This window comes from Calliphora vicina, chromosome 1, assembly GCF_958450345.1.
Source record: "Calliphora vicina chromosome 1, idCalVici1.1, whole genome shotgun sequence".
Lineage (NCBI taxonomy): Eukaryota > Metazoa > Arthropoda > Insecta > Diptera > Calliphoridae > Calliphora > Calliphora vicina.
Genome location: NC_088780.1, coordinates 97,349,376 through 97,363,416, shown reverse-complemented (window position 1 = coordinate 97,363,416; position 14,041 = coordinate 97,349,376). Strand labels below are relative to the sequence as shown.

General features: G+C 29.8%; 1 protein-coding gene across 1 annotated transcript; it reads right to left on the bottom strand.

The window, feature by feature from the left end:
• Positions 1-5,762: 5,762 nt before the first annotated feature.
• LOC135954508 (corticotropin-releasing factor-binding protein) lies at positions 5,763-10,869 on the bottom strand. Its single transcript, XM_065504726.1, has 6 exons — positions 10,629-10,869; positions 10,441-10,547; positions 10,239-10,357; positions 9,943-10,103; positions 6,082-6,184; positions 5,763-6,007 (listed from the first exon to the last, which is right to left on the bottom strand). Exons 1-6 carry the CDS (start codon positions 10,863-10,865, stop codon positions 5,868-5,870), a joined length of 867 nt encoding a protein of 288 aa, XP_065360798.1. The 5' UTR covers positions 10,866-10,869; the 3' UTR covers positions 5,763-5,867.
• Positions 10,870-14,041: the final 3,172 nt, after the last annotated feature.

The window sequence follows — 14,041 nt, the reverse complement described above, 5'->3', positions numbered from 1 at the left end:
TCAGAAAATGACTTCAACATTCATAATTGTCTTATAATAATTAATATTGTGATAAAATTGAATATAAACCTAAATCTTTCACCAACTTTTGTGAGGATCGGTTCATAATTGACCGCCCATATACGTAGCTCTTATATCAGAAAAATATTTTATTGTCACATATTGATGGTGGGTATACAAAACTCTTATATGTTTTGTAAATGAATTCAAATTAAATGAAATCTACAAAAGTTAAAATGTCAACTTTATCAATGTAAAATACCGTTAACGAAATAATTTGAATTAGCGTTATCGTTTGTCCTTTGAACCATTTTGAATTCGCTTTAAGTTGCGTGCAGCAAAAATACGTATAAACAAGTAAGAGAGCTATATTCGGCTGTGCCGAATCTTATATACCCTTCACCAAATTATACTTAAAAATTATTTTTATTTAAACAAAATTTTTTTTTTTAAATTGTTTTCAAATTTTTTTTTCCAAATTATTTTAAAAAAGTCTTTTTAAATTTTTATGACAAAAAAAATTAAATACCCTTCACCAAATTATACTTAAAACTAATTTTTTTTTAATATTTTTAGGTAAACAAAATATAAATGTTTTTTTCGAAATGTTTTATAAAAAAGTTTTTTCTTTCCGAAATTGTTTTTTAATTTTATTTTAAAAAACTTTTTTCCAAATTTTTTTTTTTAATTTTTTAAAATTTTTTTTTTAATTTTTTTTTAATTTTTAAAAAAAATTTTTTTGGAAAAATAATTAATGACAAAAAAAATTTTTGATGAAAAAAAAATTCTGGTTAAAAAATATTTTTACCTATTTTGACCCATTGTAGGTCCAACTTACTATAGCTTTATATACATCGTTGCAATTGACTTTAAAATATCTATCATTATACAGTACGGGCTCGATTTGCGCAACCGAAAGGAAATCGGGGTTGTTGCGATATTCGAAATGTTGCAATAAGCAACCACTATATACGCTATTATTTTGTATTCTTTTTTTAACAAAAATATGCAATTTAATTAACAAAAAGTATTTAATTCATTTATTAAACAAAACAAAGTAAAAAATGGTGTAAATAAATATAATATGTACTCGAATAAATAAAAAAATATTTTAATAAAAAATAACTGTAAAAAAACAGCCAAAATTCTTTATGAGAGCAGTGTCGTCGTGAAAGTATTTTTTAGGTGCCTATTATTTGGCAAATAGTTTTGAATTACGCTTCTGATTAAAAAAACAACCAGAGTAAATAGAGAATAGAATAGAATAACTTCTGAATAATATTACATATGAAAAAAAAATAAAGTTGCACTTATTGCGTCTGTTTTTTGAAAAAGTTGCAGTTATAAAGACTGTAATGTTAAAAAATAGGCTGTTGCGCTAATCGGTCAGTTGCAATAATAGGTAGTTGCACAAATCGAGCCCGTACTGTATATCCATATTGTCTATATTAATGACTAAGTAATCCAGATATAGGTCAAATACATACATATATGTCAAAAATCGAGGTTGTCCTGTGTTTTGTCGATTTTAAATAGCAACCGAGCCGGAAGAATTCCCGACATATTGATATATGAATCACGTATGTAGGTTATTTGGGGGCTACGGAAAGTGGATTTTAACATACAGACGGACATGGCTATATCGACTTCGCTATATATAACGATCCAGAATATATATACTTTGTGGGGTCGCAAATGAAAAATGTAGAAATTGCAAACGGAATGACAAACTTATATATACCTTTACCACTCATGGCGAAGGGTATAAAAAATGTCAATTCTAAAAGAAAGAATGGCATATGAAACTTCTTTTATCTTCTGGACTCTTTCTGACGTTTTCAAGACCTTTATTCGTAGTAACGAGATTGTTCAAATGGCAATTGAAAATATCTCTTTATCAAGTGATTTTTTCGCGATAAGGCATGTTTAACTGGTTGCCAGGATTTTGTTTCCGCATGTTTCGCGGTCATTTATAAACTTTTTTATATTGGAAATAATTCGGTAACTCGTGAACTACTTATTATAGATATTTTAATGAAATTTCACATAGTCAGTGATGAGGTGTTTCTGAGTTGTATTTACATGGTTTCATAGATAGCATGGAGGCTAGTGGGCGGCCTCCCAAAGATGCTCACCTCAGGCCTAACTAATTTAAAACAAGTAAGAGAGCTATATTCGGCTATGCCGAATCTTATATACCCTTCTCCAAATTATGCTTCAAAATAAAAATTTTAAATATTTTTAAGTAAACAAAATTTTTTTTTCCAAAGTTTTTTTTTTAAATTTTTTGTAGAAAAAAATTTTCGAATTGTTATTTAATTTTTTTTTTAAATGTAAAATTTTTTTTAAATTAAAAATTTTTTTTTGTTTTTTAATTTTTTTTTTGTGAAAAAAAATCGGGTTAAAAAATATTTTTCCCGATGTTGACCCATTGTAAGTCCAACTTACTATGGTCTTATAAACGTCGTTGCAAAGGTCTTTGAAATATCTATCATTAGATATCCATATTGTCTATATTAATGACTTAGTAATCCAGATCGACTCCGCTATATATAAGGATCCAGAATTTATATACTTTATAGGGTCGGAAAATTATATTGTGGAAATTACAAACGGAATGACAAAAATTCCATAAATTCAGTTCTTACCCGAATGTCAAGAAATTGTATATTTATATACCCATACGTGTGTGGGTTATATCTTTTAGTTCAAAAGATATCTATTTGTATTGAAAAATTTTGTTTTTAATTTTTCTTTGACTTTTTTTCGATTTTTATTTGTTGTATTTTTATAACATTTCAAATAAAATAGAAGCAAGTTCCATACAGATATCTGGTTTATATAAAAAGTTTCACTCATCTAAATTTTGAATATCTAAATTAGAGCATTGGCGACATTTACATGTTGATTTAAAGTCATGGCTTTGTTTTGTGTTTCTTTTTTGTTGTTTGCCGTCACAGTTTTCCAATTCAAAAATCTCTGCCCTATCCAAACTTGGCCAATTTGGAAGAACAATTTCTTTGGAAAGCCCTATACAAATAAGATATTACACGGTAATTAGCTTTTACTTAAATTTTGAAATAAATATCACTCGTTATAGACGTTATTGCCGAATTACAGTCTGATTTACTGCGAGAGGTGTGTGAACAAATTGGACCTCCAGAGTATGACATGTACGAGCTAGCCCCGGCGTACGAGCTATAAAATTATCTAATTAATGAAGCCAATTGGATGAATATTAAAAAAATTTTTCTCTGTTTTATGTCATGTCGGTCTTGGTCACTATGAGCACCTCTGAAGTTTTGAGATGCATTTACAAGGGAAAAAAAAGAATTTTTTTCAGTTTTTGTAAAAATGTTGTCGTTAAAAAATTACTTTTCCAATTTAATTTAAAAGAGTAGAAATGTGTACGCAATTGTCGTTCTAATGAGACATAAAAAACAGAAATTGGTCAACAAATTAACATATTTTGATAAATATTAAAATAAAAGCTAATTTTTACTTAAAATATATCCATATATAATTGTATATGAGTTTTTGTCTTCGTAGGATACCGTTAACCTATTCTTAGGTATGAACAAAAAAATAAAATTTTTTTAACGGCAGTTTCAAAACTCCATTTTAAAATTTTTAAAAATTTTGTTAAACAAATTTCAGAATTTTTTGATCATCTCATTGGGATTTATTAAGAATATAATAGGGAATAAAAAATGTGAAAAAAATTATGAAAATATCTCTTATAGTTTTTCCGTACCTGCGATTTAAATTTTGAAATTTTCGAGAAAAACCAATTATTTGGCGAATGAGCTCTATTTCCTTACTCTTATGAATTTTAAGCAAAACTTATTCAGAATATTATAGTCCAGATAATTCTAAATATTCTCTGACACTTTTACTAAAATCGGAAAACGTTAACCCTTAAATCGTGAAGGTCAAAGGTCAAATTTTTCAATATTTGGAATTTTTCATGGATAGATAGCAAAATATTATATACTTTTGGGCCGATTTTGATGAAACTTAAGAAAAATATAACATAAGCTCTAGGGTTTATAATAACAGCACAAGAATGGAAATTAACACTTAATGGCACTTGGAGTTAAAATGACCCCAAACTTTTAAAATCATAATTTTTTTTATGGTTTTAGAAGTTTGCGGTCATTTTAACCCCAAGTGCTATATATGGTTAATTTTAATTTTTCTGCTGTTTTTGTAAATACTAGGCTTTGTGTTACGTTTTTGTAAAATTTCATCAAAATCGGCCCAAAAATATACAACATTTCGAACATTTCGAAATCTTTCCAAGATAAATTCCAAATATTGAAAAATTTGACCTTTGACCTTCACGATTTAAGGGTTAACGTGCGTGCTCATTGAGCAAGCGCTTGGATAAGCTGTTGGCGACGAATCAGAGATACATATCTCTTGAACTGTAAAACGCAATTACTGCTTTAACTTTGCCTCATAGTCTGCTTTACAAAAATTTCACACATATTACGGTTTTTGATCCCAGCTTTGTGGCCCAAAGTTGAAATTTTTATAAAAAAATAGGTCACATACTCTAAAAATAAGACATCTTTTTTATACCAAAATTTTCTTCGTAAAGATGCCTTATAGAAAAATATAAAATTGTTATATGTTCTTATAGAAAGTTTATTTTTAATAAAAAAAAAGAGTTAAGTCACCTTTTCGCTCAAAAAACAGCAAAAATCAACTATTTTTTTAATATTGAATATTTGGATCCATAATTGATATTGAATTGAAATCAAGATCAATTATGAATGGGTCCTCATTTGTAGGGCCCATTTTAACAATTTAAACTCGAATACTCCTTGGCTACGCCCATGTAAAATTTTATCCCTATCGGACCAGCCGTTTAGAAATGCCAGATTTATTTCCAAAAAATTTTGATTCTACCCCTCTGTGTATCGTAAGATTGTTGCTTAACTCGTCTTCTATAGTTTTTATTCATATTTTCTTTTCAATTGTTCGACATGTTTAGATAATGTTTATTTAATTTAATTATTCATTGCAATACAATAATCCATTATAATTATAACAAATTCTTGTCTAATCGGACGCATATTGGGCGAAGAATCTATTGTTTTTATATATTAGTAGTACTTACCGTATATTAAGATTGGGTTGCCTAATATACATTTTCTCAAGAAACTTTGGGAACAGTTTAAACTCTAGCAATAAAAGAGTCTCCTTGATTTTTTAATACATCAAGATTATTACTTTATTTATTTCATTTTAAAATTATGCTTCTTAATTATGGATTTAATATTTTTCATTACTTTTTTGTTTTCTGTTTTTTGTTTATATGGAATACTTAAATATTGGAATTTTTCAATTAAAACACTTAAACAGTACATAAAATTTATATAATGATTTTCGAAACTTGTTTCTTTCAATATTTGCTATATTTAATTCATACTACTTTAAAACCGAAAAAAATATGCTGCTATATACATTTTACATTTTAATATGAATTACTTAAATATTTATATGAAGTGAAACTAAAATATTTTTACATACTGCGGCAATAAATACAGTGCACTCAAAAACTAAAAAGACTAAAGTGGGTCATAGTCAATTGACAAGTAACTTGGGTCCTTCAAAGTCCATCCTGTAATAATATTATACCCATCAATTTTATTTTAATAGATTGCATCATTGTTTTTGTTTTTGAGTGCAGTGTATTTGTTTAAATTTAGCTGTTTTTGTTTTTTTTATTTTTTGAATTTTTATTGTGCTAATATATAATTTTTTATAGTTTTATTTTTGGTTCGGAACATTTTGAATTAAGTTCTTTGGACTATGAATACAGTTTTTGCTGTATACTATGTTTGTTTTGAGTTTTTAATTTATAGAGCACAAATTAATGTTGCAATATCCAAATCATGCTCTTCGGCTTTACGTATCATAATGGAAGCTTGATTTTGAAAACGTCCAGTGGAGAGTAAGCGTATGGTGGTAACGCCACAGAATATAGCTTGTTCGGGTCCTAGTTGAAAGATAAAAAAGTTATTTAATTTAATTTTCTTGTAAAACGTTTGATTAGTTTAAATATTTACTTACCAGGTTCATTGGAGAAACCGCATATATCACTGGACTTTTCCATAGCTGTTGAATCCAAACCAGAAGAACCACCGATTTCCAAACGATCAGCAAATAGACCACACTAGAATTTAAAATACATTTCAATGTTTTTATTATTGGGAGGAAACTAAAATTTTCGACAAGTTTCAAAGTTAAAATTTTATAAAAATTAAAATTGTGTAAAATCGCGTAACTTCAATTTTATATAACTTTTTAAACTCTTATCCAATTTTTACAATATTGGTGTCTTAGAATTATTTATGTTCCGAAAAATCCATTTCATTTGAACACGGGATATTGAACCAAAAAAATGGTCCGTGAACAAAGGATACCCCAAAAAAGATATTCATTTCAAGTTTAAACACTATCCGTTAAGCAAGGTTATTTTAGAATACATAAAAAATAGACATGCCTTTTAACTGTCAGTTAACTCCTGTCAAAATTTGAACGTCTTTTAGTTTGTTTTTGACAGCCATTGATAGCAGACTACCTCCTGATTTGAGGAGAAATTGGAACTCTGCACCAACAATTTTAATTGTAAAAAAGCTGAATTTCGCAGTGGCCGTACAAGCACGGAAGATGCCGAACGTCCTTTTGAACGCTCAATTGAAGTCTCTGCACCCGAAACAATTGAAATAATTCACGATATGATGTTGGCCGATCAGAGATAGAATGTGCGAGAGCCATATGCATCTCAAATGGCTCAGTGGTTTCAATTTTGAATGATCACTTGGGTATGAGAAAGCTTTCAGCTTTCACAAACGCAATTGGGTGACAACTTCGAAGGAGTTTTTGGCGTTATTCAACTGCAATATAGACGAGTTTATTGAAGTTAAAAAATAACTTGAATGATTAAGTTTATTTATTTTTCATGATTTTAAAAGTTGAGTGTCATTTTAATCCCAAATGCCATTTAGGGTTAATTTTAATTTTTGTGCTGTTTTATAAATACAAGGTGGCGCAAAAGTAAACTTCCGATGTTTTTGGGCTGTAATTAAAAATAAAAATGAAAAACTTTGATTCTTCTTGTGGATTATTTTTATTTGGTCTTTTAATTTTTTTTACATCAAGTCGAGAATATGATGTCATGTAAATGGCCGCCGCCACAGTTGATTGTCATTTCAGCCTTTTTTATGTCATTTTCCATCACTTTGGCCAAAACTTCCGGCGATAGGTCCTCACATTCTCGACGGATATTGTCTTTAATATCTGCAAGAGTCTGAGGCTTGTTGACATAAACCCGCGACTTCGAAAAGCCCCACAAAAAGAAGTCTGGAGCGGTCAAATCAGGCCATCTTGCTTGCCAGTGCAAATCGCCAAAACGGGATATTAGGCGCCCGGGAAATGCATCCTTCAGCATATCGGTTGTGGCACGTGCAGTGTGTGCCGTTGCACCGTCCTGTTGGAACCACATGTTTTCCAATCCCAAATCATCAAGTTGCGGCAAAAAGAACTCGTTGATCATTGCTCTGTAGCGTTCACCATTCACAGTAACCGTTTGGCCCGCGACGTCTTCGAAGAAAAAAGGTCCGATGACTCCTCCAGCGAAAACAGCACACCATACAGTGACTTTGAGCGGATGTAATGGCTCTTCGTGGGTTACACGCGGATTTTCAGTGCCCCAGAAGCGTAAATTTTGCTTATTTACATACCCGCTAAGATGAAAATGGGCCTCATCACTCATGATTATTTTTGATGAAAAAAACCGACCGATTATTGGTCAAAGAAATAGTCAGCAATATTCCGCGATCTGGAGCAGTGTAGCGTAACATTGTTTATTAACGTGTATTTCGCATGTGTTTACTACACAAATGTCAAAACAGAACTGACATTAGGGGCCAGTCGCAAAATGTACAGCATTTTCTGATAGGAGGATTACTTTTGCGCCACCTTGTACTAGACTTCATGTTATATTTTTCTTAAAGTTTCATCAAAATCGCCCCAAATATAAAAACCATTTCGCTATTTTTTTTTTAAATTAGAAATTCCAAATATGTATTGAAAAATTTTACCTTTGACCTTCACGATTTAAGGTTTAGCTCTTTCAATTTTAGTAAAACTTTCAGAGTATATTTAGAAGAATCTGGACTATAATATTCTGAGTAGGTTTTATTTAATATTCATAACATTAAGGAAATAGAGCTCATTCGCCAAAAAATGTTCAAATAATTTGTGTTTCTCGAAAATTGTAAAATTTAAATCGCAGGTACGGAAAAACTATTGGAGATATTTTCATAATTTTTTCATATTTTTATTCCCTATTATATTCTCAATAAATCCCAAATGAGATGATCAAATAATTCTGTAATTTGTTAAACAAAATTTTTAAAAATTTTAAAATGGTGTTTTGAAACTGCCGTTGAAAAAATATTTTTTTTTGGTCATACCTGCGAATACGTTAACGGTATCCTACGAATAGAAAAACTCATATACAAGTAAAAATGAGCTTTTATTTTAATATTTCTCAAAATATGTTCATTTTGCTCCTACATTTCATATCCTAGTGGCCTAAGACACATTAATGGCCTGGCGAATTTTTAATAACTTAAATTTTTTTAACAAATTTCTGTTTTTATGACAATTACGTACACATTTCTATTCTTTTGAATTGAAAAAATTAAATTTTTTCCTCTTGTAAATGCATCTCAAAACTTCATAAGGCTTGCTGCACGACTTAACCCTAACCGATTTACCTAAAATATTTTCAGGATGATTTTTTTACCAAAATCCAACCTTTATTAAGGGCCACCTTAATGTTCAGTTCGCATGGCAAAAATCCATGAATTAGACTGCAAATTGCTCCCTCATCCGCCATATTCTCAAGATTTGACGATGAAATCATCTCACAAACATATACCTATTGCGATGACCTCGAAAAATATTATTTTTTGGAATGGATAAGCAAATTTGAGAAATGTTGGACAAAGTGTATAGAGTTCAAAGGAGACTATGTTGTAAAACAAAATGATTTTTTATCCAAAAACCTGTGTTATCTTCAATAAGTTGTGACTTATTGATCAGTCCTAATACCATAAAATGTTTCCTAAAAATATCTTATTAGTTTGATTGTCTATATATGGATGTGTCAGAAGATAAATGGCCTAACCAAATAAAAAAAAATCGATTTCCCAAAATCGATTTATGAAATATTAAATTAAACAAGTAAGAGAGCTATATTCGGCTGTGCCGAATCTTATATACCCTTCACCAATAATATAATTTTTTTAAGGTAAATCATTTTTTTTTAAATTGTTTTTCAAATTTTTTTTTTCGAAATTGTTTTTTTATTTTTTTTTAAAAAGTTTTTGAAATTTTTTTTGGAAAAAAAATTTATGACAAAAAAAAATTTTGATGAAAAAAAAATTCGGGTGAAAAAATATTTTTCCCGATTTTGACTATAGCCTTATCTACATCGTTGCAATGGACTTTGAAATATCTATCATTAGATATCCATATTGTCTATATTAATGACTTATTAATCCGGATATAGATCAAAAATCGAGGTTGTCCTGGTTTTTTGCTCATATTTCAGTTATTTATGGACGGATTTTGCTGATTTTAAATAGGAAACTTCTCGAAAGCATGTCTGACAGAATTATTGAAGATTTGGATCCCGAAGATATCTGGGGTCTTCAGAAAATTGATTTCAACAGACAGACGGACATGGCTTAATCGACTCCGCTATCTATAAGGATCCAGAATATATATACTTTTATATTGTAGAAATTACAAACGGAATTACAAACTTACATATACCCTTCTCACGTTGGTGAAGGGTATAAAAACAACCATTTGGTTTCATACTTAGCAATACAACTTAATTACATTCTAGTTACTCACATCATAATTTGGTTTATCCTGTCGCACTGCCTTGCCACCAATCTTTAAATTTGCCACAGACACAGCAGCCGGAAATAAAGCAGAAATTGAACAATTACGATTATGACCATAGTTGGCCATGTGGTATAAGGCATCAATGTCTTGAACCAAAATATTGCAAGCTAAAATTAAAATGAAAAAAAGGATAAAACGCAAAAAAAAAACTTCTCTTACAAATAGCTAGAAATTGCAATTAAAAATACTAATTGCAATAAGGTTTAGATATTTGTTTGTGTTTCATTCATTCAACCACTTACGTTGGGTAATTTTATGGAAACGCACATTGGCTATAAAGCTGCCTTTGAGGGGTATACGGTATTGCAAAAGAGCAGCATTTTGACTAGACCGGAAGAACTTTTTGTTAGTTAAACGTGGCCTAAAATAGAAAATACAAATATAAATTCAAAAAGGAAAAATCATTCATACTTAATAAACTTAAATGCTTTAGTAAATATTTACCAATGTTTGTAATTATTGCAAAACTCCTGTACTCTTTCTTCTAATGGACGATGATGATCCTTTATGCTGGGAAAATATTCACCATTTAATTCCCAACCATCCACAAACTGCAACATAAAAAGAAGATTTAAAGCAAAACTTTTTCTGTTTTAATAAACTATTAAATAAATCATGTTTCTAGCACCCACCGCCATTAAACCACCACTTTCACAATTAACATCATAGTGTTTCATCGTTATTTCCACAATGGTATCGGGTTCACCCACTATATATAGACCACAAACTTGTAGGGAATCTTCTAATTGCAGTAAAGCTGCTGTCGTCTCACTATCCTCGTTGTTATTTCCATTGGTGTTGGCGAACAGTGATGCACGAGCTGGTTGCTTCTTAAAGGCATAATCACCGGCTTCAGAGGCAACGTGCATGCAATCTTTTGATGAAACATGAAATGAAACATAAACAAACATTGTAGTTCTTATTGTAGGATTAAATATTTATTATAGCTTTAGTGGTTAATTTTAAAGAAGTTATAAATTTTGTTTATTAAATTAAATTCAATTCAATAAATTCAATTAAATTCAAAATATGTTTTTTTATTATTCTTAAATTTCAACTTTGTATTAATGTTATTACATAAAAATAGGTTATAAAACCCACTTCACTGTCATTTGTAAGTTCCCACGTAACATATTTATCCTCAACGTTCATTTCGGCCACTTAATTCCCCAATATGTAACTGTAACATAGCAGTCTCTGTGAATGCGTAATAGTTGTGACGTCAATATAAAATAGTTATTAAGTCATTGAAATCATTAAAGTTAATTTGTAACAGTAGTGATTTCATATGTGATGCTCAATAAATATTACTTCCATGAAATAGTAAATATCATGGTAATAAAATAATAACCCAACAAAAAATTTAATTTTATCGTAACGATATATACTGATTATACAATACATAAATTATATTAATTGGAAGTTTACGTTAAGAAAAATTATAATATATATATACCCATCACCATACTTAATACAAAAGTTAAACTTTTCTCAACCTGGCCAATGAATACTCTTGTTCGGGTATATATTGTTACGTTTTAACCTTTTCAAAACGTTGGTTTATTTCCTTTAAATAAACCGGATACTTTTGATTGCAAATAAAAGCCATTTTGTAGTTTGAAAATTGTAACAACTCTTTATTTATTTAAAATGTAGAACAACAGAATTAAATAGTCACTCAATGTTTTTTATATACGTTTATAAATTCGCAGAAATACAGACACACTTTATAATATACACGAATTCACTTGAAAAATACAGCACACTTTAAGGCACTCAGTTGATGTTTATTCGAAAAGCGTCTCTGATCAACTCACTAACTACTGCAACCTCTGCTACTATTTATAACACTGCTATCTGCACTCTAGATTGCCATACTTACGATCAATGGTCAACTGAAAGCTTTTATTCAATGTTAATAATGCCCACAGATATGTTAATGTTTGGGCACTGCTATTTGAAAGCATTATGCAACTTTTAAATCAGCCGTTAAAATCGTTATATTTGAATTCAAGTACAATTTCGTAACAATATAAATAAGGATCACAACAAATTGTTACGAATTTGATTTAACGATTTAAATTTAACGGCCTGTAATGACTGCCTGCAACATTCATCATGTCCATCGGTAGAAGTTTCTACTGTTGATAGCACGCAGTTATTAACATTGTAAGTATGGCAACACTAAATGTTTAAGCTGTTAACATTAACATTCTAGTTTTGTCCATTGTAGAAATAGAGTTTTCAAGAAGCATCTAGATGCTAATGCAGTGCATATAAATTAGCCATGAGAACATCAACCAGTCAGTCTAATTCAGGGAAAGGCAAAACATGGGCGCCGCGTTTTTCATTTACTCTTCTCTTACGTACGTGTGCACACGCATTGTAGAGAAATAAACAACTTTTAATCAGTCTAGCTTGAGAACTCAAACAAGCAGGTTGTGTATCGTTTTTTTATCGCACAATTTAAGAATGAGCGTTGCCAGTGAAAAAATAAAATGTCCCAACTTTTAAAAATGTATGATGAACAATATGAGATTTTACATTTTTAATTGGGGAAAAGAGACGAACGTTTACTGGCAACACCGATTCGTGGAGAGAGTGTATAACTCATACAATCGTAAAATGCAATAGTATAGGTTGCCTTTCCCTGGTCTAATTTGAAGTATCGCTAAGTAAAGACAAATTAACCGCCTTAAAGTGTGCTGTATAAGTTGTGAATTATAAACGTGTGTGGGTATTAAAACACAGAGTGACTATTTAAAACGTTGTTTTGTAGATTTGAATAAATAAAGAGTTGTTGCAATTTTTAGGCCATTATTACAACTTGCCATTATAGTTAAAGGTAACTTTAAGCAATAGAAAAAGGTACCCTTAAAGGTAACATTAACTATAACGGCAAGTTGTAATAATGGCCCTTAAACTACTAAACTGCTATTATTTGTAATCAAAAGTATTCGGTTTATTTAAACGAAATAAACCACCGTTTTTAAAAGGTAAAAACGTAACAATATTGTCTGTGGAAGAGCTCCACAAAACTAAATCCAACTAATGACTTCATGTTTTAATATTTATCAACATATCTTAGTATTAGCAGAAACTTTTATTGTAATTTGCCACCTGAACAATAGAACTTATATAAGTATCTTGTTTCCACATTCAGTCATCTTCTCCTCAAATAATATAAATTAAAAATGCAGAAGCTTTAGATCTATTTCTCCTTTCCTTCCAAATAACGACTATAGTTTTGTCTTTGGAGATTCTAATCTGTCCTCAATTGCTTGGAATTTACCAGATGAAAAAAATATTTTGTTCGAACAAAACAGAAACCGAATTTCGAGAATTTTTTAACAACTTATATAACTCGAGTCTATTTCAAATAAATTACATTCTTAACAAATATTCAAAAATATCCAGAAGATTGTAATCATCCTGCAATTGAGTTTAGAACGCCAATTCCATATAAATCTCCGTCGCCTTCGTCTTGCAAAAGTGCAAAGGTTTTTCCCCAGGGAAGAATCAACATATGATTTATGCGGATTATTTTTCGGAAATGTATCTTATATGGGATCTATAGTCAATAATGGATCCATATTTACCGTAGTTGGTAGTGCAATGTATGTTATACTCTACACCAGGGATTCTCACAAGCTTTTGCTTAACGGTCCCCTGGCCTATTTCCATATTCTTATATACAAAGCACAAAAAAAAACAACCATTTCTATTATTATTCAATATCTGTATAGTATTTTTGACTACTCCATTTCAAATTAATATTGAGAAAATCAAATTAATATTGAGGAAATAGAAATTCAAATTAATATTGAGAAAATACAAATTGTTGATGAGAAATCCTATTTAATATTGAGAAAATAGAAATTGTAGCAAGTTGATATTGTGAAAAAAACATATTCAGCCCTATTATGAATAAAAAATTCCGCGAGAGTTTGTTCCCCGGGAGTTTTTTTAATTTGAATAGGAAAAATGAGAAAAGGGGCAAAACTCCCGCGGAATTTTTATTCATAATTGGGCTGATTAATTGAAA

Coding starts and splice junctions, on each gene's coding strand:
- LOC135954508 (XM_065504726.1), bottom strand. CDS start 10,865: ATGCACGTTGCCTCTGAAGCCGGTGATTATGCCTTTAAGAAGCAACCA. Junction 10,358..10,440: donor TGCAATAATTACAAACATTG/GTAAATATTTAC, acceptor TTTCTATTTTAG/GCCACGTTTAACTAACAAAA. Junction 10,104..10,238: donor TTTCCATAAAATTACCCAAC/GTAAGTGGTTGA, acceptor TTTTAATTTTAG/CTTGCAATATTTTGGTTCAA.